This window comes from Myodes glareolus, chromosome 7 (assembly GCF_982192425.1).
Source record: "Myodes glareolus chromosome 7, mMyoGla1.1, whole genome shotgun sequence".
Classification (NCBI taxonomy): domain Eukaryota; kingdom Metazoa; phylum Chordata; class Mammalia; order Rodentia; family Cricetidae; genus Myodes; species Myodes glareolus.
Genome location: NC_142032.1, coordinates 63,424,961 through 63,445,124, shown reverse-complemented (window position 1 = coordinate 63,445,124; position 20,164 = coordinate 63,424,961). Strand labels below are relative to the sequence as shown.

The following is a 20,164-nucleotide window of genomic DNA, read 5'->3' as shown; positions in this document are numbered from 1 at the left end:
AGCCTGTATAATGCTACCTGTATGTATAGTCTCAGGGCTGAATAAATCTTTTAAATGCTTATAAATGTAGCAAACAGAATGGAAGTGCTGAAGTAACATTAATTCATAACAATACATTGAAAGGTTTGAATGTAGGAAGAGGAGGGGGGAGGCACAGAAAGTACAAGATACTTAGAATAAACCCATTGCGTGTATGTCAGATTCAGATGAAGTATTCTCAAAAGAATACAAAGCCAATTTGTGTAATGGTGAGACCTTCCACACAGGGCATGGAAAGCCCAATGACATTCTGGACATGCATGCTAAGGGTTAGAGAGGGAGAGGATGGTTGATGAACTGCTCCTGCCTACAGTATGTAACTCCCTTGACCATTGTCCTCCACACAAGTCTGCAGGGAGCTTGGGTCATGAAGCCACAGTCCCTTTTAATTGATCCTAAGAGCTTTCTCCTTCATTTTCTATCCCAGGAGGCACCAGGACAAACACTTGTCCCTGGTCTCAGAAAATCACAGGTATTTCTGAAAGTCAATGACCTCTACACAAAGGAAGACAGAGCTTCAGAGGAACACTGAAGACTTGGTGCTTGCAGGAAAGGAGAGTCTGTGCTCAACAGTGGGAACTTTTGTGGGAGTCATCTGTCACCTGAATTCACTGTGACAGGAAAGGTCAGTGAAACCTTAAACTTCACTGTGTGGCTCTTCAAGCTTACAGTGGAGTGCCAAAGGGAAAATCTGACTATAAAGATGACATTTGTCTTACTACGTGTATATCAGAACAGAGAGACATCAATTTATGTTCTCAATGATTGCTGAGTTTGAGGAAGAATGATGAGCCAGATTATGATAGAAAGATTTGGTTTCATGCTCCATTGTGCAAACAGCAGAACGTCTAGCTTCTAACCATGATCAGAGAGTTTATTTGTGTTTGTTATTTGTTCCTTACGTTCAAAACTGGATTTCTTCATGCATGACCCACAGTACTCATACTAATTGAGAAATGAAAGCAAATTTAGATGACTCTAAGATCGATATTGATGACTAGATTGGACTTGAATGTTCTCTTGTTGGGGTGTGATATCCACAGAGCATGGTGAGAAAATGCCACAGAAGAGATTCTCTTACCCTGTTGTCCCAAGCCCACTGCTGAGGTGCAGGAAATGATCTTCAACTTCCATTAAGTTGAAACCATAGTCCATCCCTGCTGGTATTAACCACTCCGTTTGCTGCTGATCAGGGCTGTCATGACTGGGAGTCACCTAAAGAAACAAATACAGTTATCTAAACATAAGTATCAAGAAAAATGATCAAACAAAGAAGGGGGAGAGGGCTGTGATAACAGGGCTGTAAGTGTAGATGCTTCCTCTACCAATTTTTCTGGAAAGACCAAGGGATCTGCAGACACTCTAGTTTGTGCCCATGGTGAGGGTCCTCAGCTGTTTTGCTCCTGGTTGAAGTTCAGCTTCTGAATATCTTCAAATCTGCCTTGCTGAGATCTGGCTTACATACAGTCATGAGGGTCTGTTGTGAAATTACTCCGCCACAAACTTCCCACCTGGATACTAGATTCTCCCACATCCACTTAGGCACAAATGGAGTCAAAAATAAGTTCACAAACACCAGGATGGAATCACAGAAAGAGAGATTGGGTAGACCAAGCTCACCTCTCTGCTTCACAGTGTGCATGGGTGAGCAGTTGGGAAGCACTGATTAACTTTTCCCTCTGTAGAGCACTATCATTATCTGAGTAAGATAATATTGTCCGCTAGACATATAGGAAATGACAGCAAATATTGCTTGCTAAATGCAGTGTGTATGAAAAGACTAATTATTGATTCATAGTCTTACAGAAGTGCCATTCGTCTCCATATTATACATGCAAATTATCCCACAGAAAATCCATGCATTTGGTTTTTGGATGCACCAGCAGATGGCATGTCCCCAATGGCCAGTCCAGGCAAAATGACTGTCATTGTTCATCAAAGTGAGTTCCCACAAACCTCTTCTCTCTGTATTTGTCTTCTATGATAGTACAGATACTGAGGTTCCTCCATGATGCTCTGCAGGGGATGCCTGGTTTGATCCTGATGAGAAGCAGCAACTTGCACTCCTTGCTGAGGAGCACAAGGTGAAGTTTATACTTTCCCTATGAAGAGAACACATACTCTGAAGGAGCTGAGGCTGTGTGAAAGTCCTGTGTCTAATCCAGACTTTGTCCATTACAGATTCATGGTCATGATGATCTCCTTCCCACTGTTTGTTCTTCAAGAACAAAGCTCCCTCTAGTTTGCTGACCAGTCTCCATGTGGACTTGGGAATCCCAGCCTTGGACAGCTGTCTAATGTCACTAGTTGTTCATGTTCTAGGAGTTTCAGGGCTCATAGGCAAGAATCCTGCATGATGCCTTGGTCTCCTTGGACAGGTCCTTATCCATCACAACACTACAGGATCTTACAGGCAGTCACTGTATTATCAATACCAAAGCCCTGAACCCGCCCTTAGTCCCTTTACTGAGAGATCATGCTTATCAAACTTCAGACATTCATTGTATTTGCTCTTTCCTTGTTTCTACATGTGCTCATAAGCCTCAGGTGGAGCATGTTATTTGTCAATGTGGTGGATATGAATATGATCAGAAATTTTGACATGTTTCCTCATGGTCAGTTTCAGACCTGTCTGTTGTTTTGCCTACATTCACATTCCATCTCTCACTGCTGGAAGGTTGATTCCAGAGTGTGCATGCTGGCATTGGATGACTCAGGTGGCAATAGCGTTGTTGTACTGTTCTGAAAGCATGTCTCCATGGAACCTCTGCAGTAATAATCCTTCTCCACAGAGGTCACACGCTCCACTTTCTCACTGGTGTCTCCTGTCTCCACCTTAAAGCACGTGCTCCCACTCCTCCTGATATGCATTTCAATTGCTCTAACACACTTCAGCCATTTTCAAGCTAGATGCCAACCGAGGCTTTGGTTAAGCAAAATCTTAAAAGTGAAAGTATTCTTTCTTTATACTTTTCAAGATACAGTTAAGGAAGTGGTTTTAATTCTATTCTAATTATTCAATGTGTTTTATGGAATACTTCCTTCCATGTAGCCCAGTTCCCTGAAAACACAGGAACATTTTCAGGATCCCAGAAGTCTTCTAGACCCTCTTGTTCAGGTCACAGTAATTAGGAGGTAACGCAGGTGTGCATCTTCTGTTGCAGATCGGGTTGTGCGTGCATTTCCCTCAACATGAACCCACATAACTTCACTGTGAACAGTTACTTTAGAACATCTTTCCTCTTCATTTAAAATTTTTTAATTTTACATTTTAGTCCCAGTTCCCCCGCCCTCCATCCCTTCCACTTCCTCCCATCCCACCCCCATCCACTCCTCAGAGAAGATAAGGCCTCCCTCGGGAAGTGGACAAAGTACGGTACACCAAGTTGAGGCAGAACTGCTGTAATTTAGAAAAGACAGCACAAGAGACAAGGATGCCATACAAAAAAGCTCAGGTGGAGGGTTTTTTTTTTCTATTGGGAGAAACTGAATGGTAAAGGGGTGAGAGAAGAGGGGAGATCGGCCTCTGGGGACAGGAGTGACAGAAGAGAACAGAGAGGTGGAGAGAGAGGCAGAGAGAGAGAGAAAGGAACAGACAGACAGAGAGAAAGAGGGAGAGATGGGAGGTGGGCAGGGCCCTCTTAAAGGATAACGTAGAGAACATGCACAGGAGGTGCTCTGAGTGGCTACAACCGAGGCTGTATACCCCAAGGTCGGGCCAGTATAAATGCCTGAATACTAACAAGGACCAAGCCTCTATTCCCCGCCCCACACGTCGAGGCTGAGCAAGGTATCCCACCATAGGAAATGGGCTCCAAAAAGCCAGTTCATGCACCCAGGATAAGTCCTGGCCCCACTTCCAGAGGCCTCCCCAACATATCAAGCCACACAACCATCACCCACATTCAGAGGGCTTAGTTCAGGATCGCCAGCTGTCAGTCCAGAGTCTGCGAGCTCCCACTAACACAGGTCAGCTGTTTCTCTGGTTTTCCCAATCATGATATTGACCACCTCTCTTTACTCATATGATCTCTCCTTCGTCTCTTCAACTAAGCTCCAAGAGCTCAGTCCACTGTTTGGCTGTCGATCACTGTATTATAAGTTAATGGGTGTACGTTCCATGATGACAATTAGGGTAGCACTAATCTGATTATAGGGGAAGGCCAGTCTGGACACCCTCTCCACTATTGCTAGAAGTCTTAGTTGGGGTCACCCTTGTGAATTCTTGGAAATTTTCCTACTACCTGGTTTCTCCCTAACACCATAAAGGCTTCCTCTATCACAATATCTCTTTCATCTCTTGCTCCCCCATTTCATTCCTTATACACTGGACTCCATCCACACTGCTTTCCATTTGTATCTGGCTTCTCTCGAATGAATTTTTCTGAATTGGTATTATAAATGCCACTAGGGACAAATACTGTCAATCAGTGCTGTTTTGTAACAGAAGGTCACAGAAGTTGATGGGACATAGGTTAATACACCAACATGTTTACACAAATTCTAAGTGAATATTTACAATTCTGTGACTTTGTCATCTCTGTCTTCTCAAGCTTTGATCTGCTCCCTTCTTGTTATTTGTAAGTACATAAGAGATGATTGTGGCATGAAGTCACCCCACAATGCAGAGCCCTAGGACTTATGCTTCTGTCTAAATGTGCTTGGTTCCCATTGTCCAATCTCTCTTAACACTTCCTTACCTTTGCCATCTATCACATCTGTCAATCATTATCCTACTAAGATAGAATTTTGTATTTCCATAGATGAAAGATAAGTGTGGCATCTGTCTTTCTGTGCCTGGATTATATTTCACACATTATTCTCCGTTCCCATCCACTTTAGTGTTCATAAAAGGAGGTCATGCTTTCTATAGTTGAATAACATTCCATTGTGCAAACACAGTATCTTTTCTCTATCACCCTCATTCCAGGATGGACACTTCGGGTTCTTCTGTTTATTTGCTAATGTGACCACTTCTCCACAGGAGAGTGTTGGTGTCTCTCTGATAGGATGATTTTATATCCTTGGGAAATATTTTCAATATGTAGCTCTAGCTAATAATCTGAAACTTGTTTGTGTAGACCATTCTGACTTTGAACTCCTCTCTCTCACAACAGCTGGGATTAAAGGTGCATTGCCAACATGCCTATCAATTTTGAAATTATGTGATTTGAAAATAATATTTTATTGATTCTCTGAGGATTTCATATGACCTTTGATCATATTCACTTCTACTCCTCAGCCCCACCTCACTACTCGCTCAGCTGTTTTAATCTCTCTATCCTTTAAAACTCAGTAAATCTGCCGGGCAATGGTGGCGCGCACCTTTAATCCCAGCATTCAGGAGGCAGAGGCAGGCAGATCTCTGTGAGTTCGAGGCCAACCAGGTCTGCAAGAGCTATTTCCAGGATCCGTCCCAAAGCTACAGAGAAACCTGTCTCAATAAATACATAAATAAAAACCACCTCACTAAATTCAACTTCTGTTGACCAACTCCTCTTAAGGGTGGAGTCTACTTAGAGTTGGTCTGTATATAGAGATCACATCACTAAATATACTGACGGCCTTTGCCAACAGCTACAAATGCCCTTAGCTCCTCAGCTAAGGGTGGGACTAAGGGGCCACCTCCTCCTTGTGCTGGGATTTTGTCTGACTTGCACAGATCTTTTGTGTGCTGTAAAATCTCTTTGAGTTCATATGTGCATCTGCCCCATTGTTTCCAGAAAGCATTATGTTTCGAAGTCATCTACCACCTCTGGCTCTTACAATGGTATTTCCTCCCCTGTTCCACGAATATTTCTAAGTCCTGAGGAAAGGATTGTGATCCAGACCTCCTATTTAGATCTAAGCACGCCAAGGTTTCTGATTTTGTGCACATTGACCAGTTATAGGCCTTTGTGCTAACTGTCATTAGCTACAAAAAGAAGCTTCTCTGATGAGAAGATCTGTTGATCTGTGGGTACAGCAACAAATTATTAGGAGTCGTTTAAATGATACATCTGTCTGGTAGAAAAATCATAGGAGGCCTTTCTTCTAAGAATAAGATCTATCTAGCCACAGATTCTGGGACTTGTTAACAGTACCCAGGATAGGTTCTTGCTGGTGCGGTTTGGCCTCAAATTAAGTCAGAAAGTAGTTGGCTCTCCCTCCCATAGCACTGAGGACAATACTGTGTTAGTGGCCATATCTTTCCGAGAAGTTTGCTGTTGTAGTGCATAGGGTTCTGGATAAAACTGATGATGATTTTTTTTTCCTCCTCAAGTAGTGTGCATAGCATCTTCCAGAACTGTAAAAACTAGCAAGCAGAGGTGAAGCTTTCAGGTCAGAACTTACTTCATATCTCCGCATTTATGGTTTAAGTAGTGGTGTCTCCAGCAACAGGGTCTTATCACCACATTCTGGGGGGAAAAAAAAAACGCAGTAGCCTGTAAAGTCTGAGGGTCTATGGGACCTTGTGTTTTACATCTCAGGAAGTACTAACACATTCCTGGTACCGGAGTTTTACTTGGTAGTATGTGTTGTCTAGTTGGGACACTGTTTTACTTTAGGGTTTTATTGCTGTAACAAAACACCGTAACCAAAGCAACTTACACTTCTCCAGGACTGTTCATCATTAAAGGAAGTCAGGACCGGAACTTAAACAGAGAAGAAACCTTGAGGCAGGAGCTGATGCAGAGGCCATGAAGGGGTGCTACTCACTGGCTTGCTTCCCATAGCTTGCTCAGCCTGAAGTGTTTCAGATCCCAGAACAGCCAGCACAGGGGTAGCCCCACCGACAATGAACTGGGCCATCACCCATCAATCACTAAATAAATAACAAAATGCCCTAAAGGCTTGCCTACACCCTGATCATAAGGAGGCATTTTCTTAATTTAGGCACCCTCCTCTCAGAGGTCTAGCTTGTGTTAAGTTGACATAAAGCTAACCAGTACAGATGTAGTCCCCCAGTTATAGCGTAACATTTAAATTCCTCTTATAAATACATATGAATTTATTTTAGGAATTTCTACTATAATAGGTTTCTATATAGATTTTCAAAAGGTTTATAGTGTTCCTTATCTCTCCCCTACCCTTCTCTACCCTTCCTCCCACTCTCCACCACTTTTTGTCATTCTTGTTTAATAGTCTCCTTCTCATATTTGAAACATTGTGTGTCATTTTCTTTTCCTTCCCAAGGTTCTTTACTGTGTCTATTTCCCCTTCCCCAGGTGATCTATGTATGATTCTCTTAGGGTTCTTCTTGTTACTTAGCTTCTCTGGGGTTGTGGACTACAGGTTCCTTATCCTTTGCTTCAAAGCTAGTATTCACCTATGAATGGGGCCATAACAAGCTCACCCTTCTGGGTCTGGGTTACCTCACTCAGGATGGTTTTGTCTAGTTCCATCCATTTGCATGCAAATTTCAAGATGTCATGTTTTTTTAACCACTGTTGTTATGTCCTCTTTTCATTTCTAATTTTGTTAATTTGGAAATTCTCTCTCTGCCTTTTGATTTGCTTGTAAAAGCATTTGCCTGTGTTGTTGAATTTATCAAAGAACCAGTTCTTTGTTTCATTGGTTATTTGCATCATTTTCTTTGTTTCTAATTTATTGATTTTGGTCCTTAATTTGATTATTTCCTGTCTTCTATTCATCCTGGGTGAATCTGTTTCTTTTTCTCCTAGAGCTTTCAGGTATGCTATTAAGTTACTAGTGTGAGATTTCTCTGCTTTCTTTATGTACTGTGAACTTTCCTCTTAGCACTGCTTTCATTATGTTCCATAAGTTTGGATACATTGTGACTTCATTTTCATTGAATTCTGGGAAGTCTTTAATTTCTTTCTCTATTTCTTCCTTGACCAATGGGATGATTTAATTGAGCACTGTTCAATTTCCATAAGTTTGTAGGTTTTTTGCAATTAGTGGTGTTGTTGAATTCTAACTTTAAACCATGGTGATACGATAAGATACAGGAGGTTATTCTTTTTTTTTTTTAAATCTGTTGAGGTTTGCTTTGTTAGGAAGAATGTGGTCAGTTTTAGGGAAGGTTCCATGAGGTGTTAAGAAGAAGGTATATTCTTTTGTGTTTGGGTGAAATGTTCTACAGATGTCTATTAACTCCATTTGAGTCATGGCATCTGTTACTTCCCTTATTTTTCTGTTAAGTTTCTGTCTGGCAAACCTGTCCATTGTGGAGAGTGAGGTATTGAAGTCTCCTATATTAGTGTGTGAGATTTGGTGTGGGTTTTAATCTCTAGTAATGTTTCTTTTCAGATGTGGGTACTCTTGTGTTTGTGGCATAAATGTTCAGGATTGAGACATCATCTTAATTGATTTTTCCCTGTGATGAATATGAAGTCTCCTTCTCCATCTCTTTAATTGATTTTAGTTTGAAGTCTATTTTATTAGATATTAGGATAGCTACACCTGCTTGTTTCTTGGGTCCATTTGATTGGAAAATCTTTTACCAACCCTTTACTCTGAGGTAATATCTGTCTTTGAGGTTGAGGTGTGTTGCACAGCAAAAGATTGGATCCTGCTTTCATATCCATTCTCTTAGCTTGTGTCTTTTTATAGGTGAATTGAGTCCACTGGTATTAAGATATATTAATGACCAGTGATTGTTAATTCCTGCTTTTTTTTTTGGTGATGATGTTTGTGTGTTTCCCTTCTTTGGAGTTTTTTGATGTGAGATTATGTGTTGCCTGTGAATTTGGGGGTTGTAGTAAGGAGTTGCGGGCAGGCCTGCTTTTCGTCCTGCCCGGCTCCTGCACGGCTAGCTTAGTCCCAGAAATAACAACACACAAATTGTATTCATTTAAGCACTGCCTGGCCCATTATCTCTAGAGAGTTAGTTACTGACTAACTCTCATATCTTGATATTAACCCATTTCTAATAATCTGTGTCGCACCAAGAGGTGGTGGCTTACCGAAAAAGATTCAGCATGTCTGACCTGGTGGCTGGCTCCATGGCATCTGCCCCATTGCCCTCTTCCCAGCATTCTATTCTGTTTACTCCGCCTACCTAATTTTCTGTCCTATCAAAGGGCCAAGGCAGTCTCTTTATTGACCAATGAAAATAACACAATAGACAGATAACCCTCCTCCATCAGGGGGTGTAGTTAGCTTAACTGGGTTGGAGATTCCCTTCTAGTACTTTCTGTAAGGCTGGGTTTGTGAATAGGTATTGTTTAAATTTGGTTTTGTCATAGAATATCTTGTTTTCTCCATCAATGGTGATTCAAAGTTTTGCTGGGTATAGTAGTCTGAACTTGCAGCTGTCGTCTCTCAGTGTCTGCAGCACATCTGTCCAGGACCGTCTGGCTTTCATGGCTTCCATTGAGAAGATGGGTGTAATTCTGATAGGTCTACCTTTATATGTTTACTTGCCCTTTTTTCTTTATTCTGTACGTTTTGTGTTTTGATTATTATATGGCAAAGGGACTTTTTTAGCCAGTTTATTTGGTGTTCTGTAAGATTCTTGTACCTTCATAGGTGTATCCTTCTTTAGGGTGGGAAAGTTTTCTTTTATGATTTTGCTGAATATATTTTCTGTGTCTTTGAGCTGGAGTTCATCTCCTTCTATTCTTATTATTCTTAAGAATAATGGAATATTATTTCCATTATTAATAATTATTTAATAATAATTAATAATAATAATAATCCATAATTAATAATAATGGAATAATTATTTCCATTATTAATAATGGAAAGATTATTTCCATGGTCTTTTCATGGTGTCCTAGATTTCCTGGATATTTTGTGTTAAGAATTTGTCGTATTTAATATTTTTTTGACACAAGGAATTGATTTCTTTTATAGTATCTCCAACCCCTGTGATTTTCTCTTTTATCTCTTGTAGTCTGTTGGTTATACTTGTCTCTGTAGTTCCTGTTCGTTTACCCAGATTTTCCATTTCCCAAATTCCCTTGGTTTATGTTTTCTTTATTGCTTCCTATTTCAGTTTTCAAGTCTTGAACTGTTTTCTTCACCCGTTTGTCTTCCTTTTCTTGGTTTTCTTGAGTTTAAGAGATTTATTGATTTCTTCTGGTTTTTGTATGTCTTTTCCTCTATTTCTTTAAGGGAACTTTTCATTTCCTCTTTAAGGGTCTCTACCATCTTCATAAAGTCATATTTAAGATCATTTTCCTCTGCTTCTTCTGGGTTAGGACAGTCAGATGTTCCTGTTGCATGACCGCTGGGTTCTGATGTTACCATGTTGCTTTTTAGGTTATTGAATGACTTTTTTGCGTTGGCGCCTACCCATCTCTTCCTCCAGTTGGTGCTGTCAGTGTCTTTGCTTCTTTGTCCAGTCCTTGCAGCTGCTGTCTGTGTCTTAGGGAGCTGCTCTTGGTCTACTTTGTGCAGTCACTGTTTGTATCTCAGGGACCACTGGGGTCTCTCTTGGTCCTCTGAGTGCAGCTGCAGCCTGTCGTTCAGAGTTCTTCTGAGGTCGCAGAAGATGGATGGCTTTGGAGGCAGAGTGGACATTGTAACTTACAGGGTCCTATCGATGGAGGGGGCGTGTTGGAGCAGCCTACCTTCTGGAAGCTTGCCTGCTGGCTGGCTGGTGAAGCTGGGAGAGGTGAGGAGGGGGCCAGAGTTTTGCCCCCTTACTGAGGGCCCAAAGAGTGGGCTGTCTGGATGGATGGATGGCTGATCACTCACCTCTTGGTCCGCTGTGTGCTGTTGCAGCCTGTGATTCAGAGTTCCTCTGAGGTCACAGGAGATGGATAGGTTTGAGTGTGGAATGGGCCTTCTAGTTTACAGGGTCAGATGGATGGGGGTGGGGAGGTGTTGGAGCAGCCCACCTGCAGGAAGCTTGGCTGCTGGCTGGCTAGTGAAGCTGGGGCAGGTGGGGGAGGGTCCTGGGGTTTTGCCCCGGTACTGAAGGCCTAGAGAGTGGAGTGCCCAGCTGGCTGGTTGAGCACTCACCTCTTGGTCCACTGTGTGCCGCTGCAGCCTGCGGTTCAGAGTTCCTCCAAAGTCGCAGGAGATGGATAGGTTTGGGGGCGGAGTGGGCCTTGTCGCTTACAGGGTTGGATTGATGGGGGGAAGGTTGGAGCAGCCTAACTGCTAGAACGTCACCTACTGGCTGGCTAGAGAAGCTGAAGCAGATGGGAAAGGAGCCTGGGGCTTTGCCCCTTACTGAGGGCCTAGAGAATGGGGTGTCCAGCTGGCTGGTTGATCATTCACCTTTTGGTCTGCTGTGTATAGCTGCAGCCTGTGGTTCAAAGTTCCTCTGAGGTCACCCTACGGTTAATCTTAATGAAAACTCCCTGTACTCTGAGGCAGGTGTACCCTGGGAATAGTGGTTAATATCACACATAGATTATAAATATTATCAGGAGAGGATTTCACAATTTCAGGTGTAGTTGAATTAGCTAGACAAATCCAGAAACTTTCAAAAACACTAGAAAAATTCACTTTGGTAATTCTGTTTCTCCAAAACCGCTTGCACCACTCAATATGCATTGGTGTTTTCTAGTACCATAAAATGGAGGAGGGGAGGGGACAAGGTAAGACATAATATTATCCACATGGTTCTATCGTGCAAATACAATATTTGAGTATCTTTAGTTTGAAATGGAAGAAGCTATAATGTTTAAAATTCAACATTTACTATGGAGTTAGGGAGAAAATAAGTTGTGAGCTATACTTTGATAAATGTATGTGAGATAAAAGGTGAACAACAGAAAAAGAGGTGTTGTTCTCTGGGGTAGAGCCTGGGGTAGAGCAAAGTGCGGAAGGGAGTGCCACTGGATTCTGTAGATGAAACATTTCACCTAAAGACTGCTGAAAAACAAAGACCGTCTCCAGATTAGAGGCACTGCAAATAATTTTCAAGGCAGGTTCATAGATGGGGTAGAATGTGTTCACATATGAAGTGGTGCAGGGACCGATAAAAAAAGGCTAACGGCTGATGTCAGGGGAGTCTTCTGGGTCAAGCTACAGGGCATGATTTGCTGAAGAATGGGGGAGAGAAACAGTGAATTTGGACTAGAGGCAGGAAGACTGTTATCTCAAGGTACACAGTCTGTATTCCTGGGGTGATGGAGGAGGAAACTGGAGATATGGGAAATGAAAAGAATCCAGAAGTTATGAAAGAGCTAAAGAAATTGGAAACATGGGGTATACTGTTGGGAAAGTTACAGTGGCAGACTTTGAGAACCAATTGGATGAAAGAGGTAAGAAGATGCAGAACACATGCTTGATTCATGGAACATGAATCTAATGAGGATCTACCAAGGGCATAGACTAAAGGTAAGACCATGAGTCTGAGAAATGGAGCTCCATAAAATAAGCATCTTGAAACACTGGGTAGCTGGGGGCAAGTTTCTGCGCAAGGTCATTACCACCGCACAAGGACAGCTATAGACAATGGTTATGACATCAGCTGTGCGTATGTTGACGTTGGTGTTACTGTGGTTCACTGAGACAGAAAATCCCCCAGAAGTACTTTGACTTTATAGGCTTGGATTTTGAGAAATACTCTCTGGGGTGATAGATTTGAAGTGGGTTAGAGTCAGGACAACTCTAAGTTAAGGACAAGTCACAGATCGCAATGAGTAAATTACAGAAAATACATGGCTACTAGGTCATGGAGGACACCATTATCAGGTTGAAATGGGTCATAGAGCAACCACTCCATATACTTAAACAACAACAAAAAGAGTGCCTGAGAGGCTAGAAAGGCAGGTGTGAAGACAGATACAAGAGCCATCTCAGTGTTTGTCAATCAGAAATTGTCATTGTGTGGACAATAACGGCTGTGGAAGGGAGGGGACAACTGGGTTTCCAGCACTGTCGTAGGCACAATGCTCCTAGGGGGCTGATAAGTGGAGCATAGACAGGCCTCGAGAGGGAGATGCTACAATCAACCCATATGTTCAAGATGAGGGAGGAACAGATGTCCCTCTTGATCTAAATCTACAGGGTGAAAGTTTCTAGATAGGAAATAAAAGGTAAATGAAATATCTGTGATTTCAAATGATATGATATAGACAATAAAGGACAAGAGGCTCCCATGAAGGAAATACACTCACTCCTTTCCTTTCTGACAGCAGAGAACCTTGAGATGACCAAGTATGGAAAGCCTACTTTGAAGTGGTAAACTGGTGCTTCCTCAGAACCCAGCAGACACAGCAGTGGACACATACTCTCCATCATGATGTTGAGTCCCAACCAGACAATGGTGACAGAGTTTGTGCTGGAAGGGTTCTCAGAGCACCCTAGTCTACGACTGCTCCTGATTGGCTGCTTCCTGACTCTCTACACAATGGCTCTAACAGGCAACATTGTCATCATTGCTTTGGTCACTTCCAGCACTGGGCTCCACAGTCCCATGTACTTTTTCCTGTGCAACCTGGCCACCATGGATATTGTCTGCACCTCCTCTGTGCTGCCCAAGGCATTGATTGGTCTTGTGTCTAAGGAAAACACCATCTCCTTCAAGGGGTGCATGACCCAGCTCTTCTTCCTTGTCTGGTCTGCATCCTCTGAGCTGCTGTTGCTCACAGTCATGGCCTATGACCGTTACGTGGCCATCTGCCATCCCCTGCACTACAGCTCTAGGATGAGCCCACACCTGTGTGGGGCCCTGGCCATGGCTGTGTGGTCCATCTGTGCTCTGAATTCATCTGTCCATACTGGCCTGATGACACAGCTGTCATTCTGTGGCCCCAACGTCATCACCCACTTCTTCTGTGAGATCCCCCCACTTCTCCTCCTCTCCTGTAGCCCCACACGTATTAATAGCATTATGACTCTTATGGCAGATGCCTTTTATGGAGGCATCAACTTCTTCTTCACCTTACTCTCCTATGGCTGCATCATCGCCAGCATCCTGCGCATGCGTTCTGCTGAGGGCAAGAGGAAGGCCTTTTCTACCTGCTCCTCCCACCTCATCGTGGTCTGTGTGTACTACTCGTCTGTGTTCTGTGCCTACATCAGTCCTGCCTCCAGCTACAGCCCAGAAAGAAGCAAAGTGACCTCGGTGCTGTACTCAGTGCTCAGCCCAACCCTGAACCCCCTCATCTATACACTGAGGAACAAGGACGTCAAGCTGGCCCTGGGGAGACTCTTGCCCTCTTTCTCACATTAAGTGAATATGTGAAGGATATTCTGCTAGCCTGGACTGTTTCTAGACATGCTTTCCTGAGAGCAGCCCCATGGAAAGGGGGTATACCTGTTGCTGTTTTAGAAAAACATTCTCTGATGCAAGGACTGAACAATTCTACTTACTGTAACATTTAAAGAAAGACAAAATTCTTTAGATGTAATGCAAACAAACAAAAAAAACCACAAGTTTTATCTCCTAACTAGCACAACCCATTTCAAAAGTAAATTTTATGTAAATGGAGATTTCACTTTCCTAGACTAGAAGATTTAAGTAGGTGACAATGGTGATAGTCACAAAACAAAGCCCTTTTCTCCCGTAGCAACCGGTAAACATTATGGGACTATTCAGAACTATGGCTAAGGATCTAGACTTCAAGGAAACTTGAAGGGACAGAATGGCCCTAGTGTCTCGGGAAGTCCAAAGCTGAGTGGCTCAGGTCCTCCATTGCACATCTTCTCCCTGAGCTGTGGAAGGGAAAGGTGGGAGGGAGAAGGAGGAAATCTATGGAGCAGAGATTAAGTTTCAAAAATGAACTCACATGTGTGTGCCAGCTTGCTTATGACAGTGATGGTAACTGAACTCCTGGTAAAGATCAATTATTTCCCACAGTGTGTTTGGGGTAAGGGAGAAGAATGTCTACAGGCAAAGGGTGAAATGGAACTCTCTCTATGAAAGAAAGCCAGTGACAAAAAAAAAAAAAAAAAAAAAAAAAAAAAAAAAAAGAACGAGAGACAAAAATGCTAGGGCAAAACTATTTCATACAACGTATTTTAATCATGTCCTTTCCCCTCCCACAACTCCCAGACACCACTTGCCTACTTACCTACATGCCCAATACCCTCTTTCTCTCAAACAATATGCAAAAGAGAAAAAATAAATCCAGTCCAATAAGACAAAAAGTTACCAAAACAAAACCAAAAGCACACACCAAAAGTGGAGTTTGTTTTCAGTTGACCAACCACTCCTAGCTAAAGCACTCTGAGAACAGGAATGGGGAGGCACAGGAAAGACTGAGAAAGGGAAGCGCATGCGCAGCCACTCTAAGACACTGATAGGAAGACAGCTGAGCGGAGAAAGGGCAGTGTCTGCAGCAACTACTGCTGAAGTGATGCTGTATCCTTTTCAGAATAAATACATTCTTCGTCAGCTTACTTCCTTATTCTTAAATGCTGTACCACACCAGGGTTTGTGATGCAAATCAGGCATGCTGTGTTAATTAGCTCTTCATCCTTGCAACCAAAATGCCATTTCAAAAACATTTATTCTGTTTCATGGTTTCAGAGGACTCAGTCCGTGGGCACCTGGAGGTTTGTTTTGGCCTAACCATCATGAGACAGGGCCTCATGGCAGTGGGAGTAGGAGTGGAGCATTTTATTCCCATCATGGCTGCCCAGAACACATGCTAGAGGAACACCTGTGCTCAACCAGCTTTCTCCTTTTCCCTTTAGCCCAAACTTTTCAGTCCACGGTTCCTGGGTGCTGCCGCTCCACCTTCAGTACATCTCTCTGGAAACACTCACAGGCTACCTTCTGTTGTGGGAGTGCTGGAAGGACACAATCAGAAATGAGGATGTGCATTTGGGGGCGGGCAGTAAGAATTTTCTTTGATGCCTTCTGGTGGCTTCTGAGTATGGAGAATAGCACACATGTTCTTCTGCAGATGACAGACTCCAGGGACAGACCTGAATGTGGTCTCTACTACAAGGTGGCTCTTCATCCACATAGCAAAAAGGCCTTCTGGACATCCCCTTTGTTTCTACTCTCTTGACTCTCAAGTCGAATGAAAGAGCAGGCTAGGGATATACCTCAGGGAAATCGCTTACGAATGTGAGTTGACACTGTGGGTTAAGTCCCTGAGCAATGATGATGTGTATGCATCAAGGACCTGACTTTTCATGGAAACAGAGTTGGCTACGCTCCAGGGAGTTAAGCGTGTGGTGATGCTAGAAATGGATATAAAATCAGCAATGGGATGTAGATGGTGAGATGCTTTCATGAGAAGGATTTGCTTTGTTGCAGTTGCTGACCCCAGAGTGTAGGATATAACATTCAGGTCCTTAAGCCAGTGACAGACTCTCCAGAGATAGACAGTGTACTCTCTCTGTCAACGCAGTTTGTCATCCATATGACAACAATAACTCCAGCACCTCCATGCCAGGAACTTTGTTCTCACTGGGCCATCAAACCACCATAAGACACCTAAGCCACACGCCTAGCCCAAGAAGGAAGGTTAGTCTTCTTTGGGGTCAGGGCCTTCTAGCTGACAGGGTGTCTCAGATGGCTCAGATTCTGAGTCACAGCAACTAGGCTGGTCCTCAAACCAGATTCAGAATAGTTTCCCATGGATACAAAGAAGGATCTCATATTGACCCTGACAAAACTCTGATATGCCAGTCCAACATGTGGTAGAACCACATAGGCCCACATAGAAAAGACAAGATGCCTTTGCCAGCTAGAGTATATGCACTAGCAATTAGCAGGAAGGGGGGGATGGCCTGCAACCTGACTTAGGCAATCAGAGTCTGATGAACTCTAGGCTTTTCCCCGTGTGTGAGTCATGAGTCTACAGTTGGGGCAACAGTAGTATCTGTCTACTGTAATCTCACGAGGAGGGTAACGTCATGAGCAAACTGCTCTCACCCAGCCATCAAGGCCAGGCTGACAATGAGATTCAGGCTCCTAATATAAGTCCTTCATCTACTTCCACAAGCTCCTATCCTCTACTAGAAAATAGTCCCAGATATTCGGGGTATTAGGTGCCTATTAGTGAAATCCCACCACTCTGTGACACCCCCTAAGACCACTTCTCACTGCCCTGCTAGGGTCTTGTGGAAAGAAAGATGTGGAAAGATTATAGTATGCTGGCTCTGCTTTCATTTACCAATCAGAAAATTCAACATCAATGTGATAAAGGTCCCATCAGAACTCAAGGACTTATGCGTCTATCTCCTCCCGGGATGAACCTTCATTCTTTTTGTTTTTTACCTTCTCAGCCACAGGGCCCTCAGAACATTGTCTTAGGCTGTCCTAAGTTTCATGAAATGTTACTGGTCAGTAGCCAGGGCGTGTATACGGTGTCTCTGAACACCACAGATCTAGATCCAGTTACCAGTTATTTTTAAAAAAATTAAAAAAATAAACAGGAAAAACCTTAGTACACCTTAATAAAGGTATGTCCCAAATCCTGTCTGGGAAATTCAACTACAGAGTATTTGCTAATGATCTAATATATAGGTAGAAGTAGACATCCTGTATTTTCTCCTGCAATGGTAGTTGAGCCAATATCAAATGCTACACTATTTCTGTGCCTTTAAGGTCAGTAGCAATTAGTAAAGTTCCCATGTCAAGATTCAGGCTTCAGAGAGGTGAACCACAATGTCATATAGACTTGAAAATTCCTTGATTCCATCAATATTCACCTCAACACCTGATCTCCAGCGGTGTCAAGAGGAGACTGCTGCCTGGACAGCCTCTTTAGAGTGACTAGCAAGTCAAGAGATGGTTACAGCCCAGGGTCGTGCTTCCCGCTTGGGGAAGTAAGGTGATTCTTTGTATGCTGCCTCTAATAAAGAAAAGATGAGGTAGCATGGTGTGCACTGTCCTCCAGATAGGCTAATGGTGTCACATTAATGGTGACAGACAGGCTAGGGACAGCAGCTGCGGCTGAGAAGGTTCCCTTACAAGTCGTCTAAACCATTTCTAGATCCAGTGTCAGCGGCTTCAACCACTCCTGAATCCTGACTAATATGTGTCCACTGTATCTTTATGTGTTTATGGGTAAGGCACAGAAATTCCATGGGGAGAAATACTTCAATTCCAAAACAATGGAAAAGTCACAAGTAGGAACTTATCTATATGAGTACAGGCTTGTGACTGGGCATCCAGCAGTCAGTAATCAGAAACCAGGTAGATAGATAGATAGATAGATAGATAGATAGATAGATAGATAGATAGATAGATAGATAAACATGAAGTTGTGACCTCCTCAGCAGACATCAGAAGTATTAATGGATGTGTATCCATATTTTTCTGACACAACCCTCATGCTCATAAGTGTCCCAAACTCTGTCAATATATCTGGAACAACTGACAGGCGAGAGAAGGAACAGCCTAATTTTAAACATCAGTGTACACTGAGGGGTTTTGAAACTAGGAAACTATCTAGCTAGTTCCCTAAATGACAGCCTTCAATGTATTGCAGATGATCAGACCCTGGGAGAGAGGCCAGCCAGGTCTAAGGTTCCTCAGGATCTCACCACATTCTCTGGTCTGTGAAAGGCTTTTGTCCTGCAGCTAAGAGTTCAGAGGTATCTGCCAACATCAAGAAATATTGATATATCTGGACAGCCTTGACTGTATGAAGCAATCCAAAATAACCTCTGCCCCACGGGAGGTCTTCCCCAAGCCCTGGCTCCTGCAGGCTTGTACCTGCCAGGCAAGTCCACAGTGGAAATTATTCCAAAGGTCATTCCCTGGACAGATGGGTCGCAGGTGTTTTTCTGTGTTCTTGCTGTCTGTGGCAAAAAGCCAGATGCTGGCCCAGCACCAGCTCTGATGTTTGCACCAAAGTCTCAGATGCAGACACAGCAGGGGAGAACTCATGGTACCTAAAGGCTCTAGATCACCAGAAAAGGATCTTAGCTCTCTCTAACCTCGTGAGTGCATTCATGAGGAAGTCTGTCTGTCTGTCTGTCTTTACAGCTGCGATGGCAAAACACGTGTGGGAAAAGGTCACCCTCTTCTCGGCATCTCAACATGTTTTGTTTTGTTTTTTGAGACAGGGTTTCTCTATAGCATTGGAGTCTATCCTGGAACTAGCTCTTGTAGACCAGGCTGGCCTCAAACTCACAGAGATCTACTGCCTGCCTCTGCCTCCTGAGTGCTGGGATTGAAGGCGTGTGCCACCGCTGCCAGGCTGGCATGGCCTCTTGAAAGAGCTGTGACATTTTTGCTGCTAATGCTGAGTCAGAAAGCCTCTCTTAAAGGAGCCCTGTCTCTGCTTGCTGTCAACAAGTGAAGACTACTGGAGAAAAGACAGTTACCAAGAAGCTGCACTTGACTCTGTCCTCGTCTGTCTAGCATCCTTTTTTAAAAGCTTTCTCAGGCTTTATGTGGAAATTCTTGCCAAACATTTAGGCACCATTTGTTGACCTGCCTGGTACCACAGCTGTTCAGTCCCAAGGAAACACACAGGAGCTTAATTTAATTATAAACTGTTAGGCCTATTAACTCGGGCTTATTATTAACTAACTCTTATAACTTAAATTAACCCATAATTCTTGTCTATGTTTAGCCACATGGCTTGGTACATTTTCTCTGTGAGGCATTTTCATCTTGCTTCCTTTGCGTTTGTACAAGAAGTACCAAAGCATTTCCTGCTGTAGTCTATTGTAAATTATATTTTAGTGTTTGAATTTCCAATTATTCTTTATTATTATGAAGAAGTTAAACTATTTGTTTTTACATGTTTTCCTTCTATTCTTAGCATTGTGAACCCTTTTTGTCTTTTTTAATTTTTATTCATTTTATTTTTATTCGTATGTGTGTGCCTGAGAATGTTTATGTGTATCACAGGCATGTATGAACCAGCATATGTTAGAAGACAGCATGGGATCCTCTAGAACTGAAGCTACAGGTGCTTTTGAGCTGAAATCATCCTGGGGTCCGAAACCATGTCCTCTACAAGAGCATTATGGGCTCCTGACCTCAGGCGTATCTTTCCAGCCTCCATTTACTTCCTTAAAAGATATTTTTGTAGTAGAATCACAAAATGTTCCACATCAATAATCTTTTTTTAATTTTTAATCATCTTTTCGTATTTATTTTACATACGAGCCGCAGATCCCCCTCCCTCCTCTCCTTCTGCTCTCTCCACCCCAGCCCCCCTCCCACCCCTGCATCCACCCCTCCTCCATCTCTATTCAGATAGATAAGACCTCCTATGGGAATCAGCAAAATTTGGCACACCAAGCTGAGGCAGGACCAAATTTCTCCCCCCTGAACCAAGGCTGAACAAGGCATCCC

General features: G+C 43.0%; 1 protein-coding gene and 1 long non-coding RNA gene across 2 annotated transcripts in view; one reads left to right on the top strand and one right to left on the bottom strand.

Annotated features, from left to right (window-relative positions):
- Window positions 1–20,164, bottom strand: part of LOC146893515 (uncharacterized) — a 103,751-nt gene that overhangs the window by 34,399 nt on the left and 49,188 nt on the right. Inside the window, exon 3 of the long non-coding RNA XR_015738408.1 lies at window positions 1,121–1,254. This is a non-coding gene — a long non-coding RNA (uncharacterized LOC146893515). The remainder of the gene's footprint in view (window positions 1–1,120; window positions 1,255–20,164) is intronic.
- On the top strand, window positions 12,860–14,348 carry LOC125415905 (olfactory receptor 13A1-like). The gene has a single exon (XM_048458496.3). It carries the CDS (start codon window positions 13,187–13,189, stop codon window positions 14,120–14,122), a length of 936 nt encoding a protein of 311 aa, XP_048314453.3. The 5' UTR covers window positions 12,860–13,186; the 3' UTR covers window positions 14,123–14,348.

Coding starts and splice junctions, on each gene's coding strand:
- LOC125415905 (XM_048458496.3), top strand. CDS start 13,187: ATGATGTTGAGTCCCAACCAGACAATGGTGACAGAGTTTGTGCTGGAA.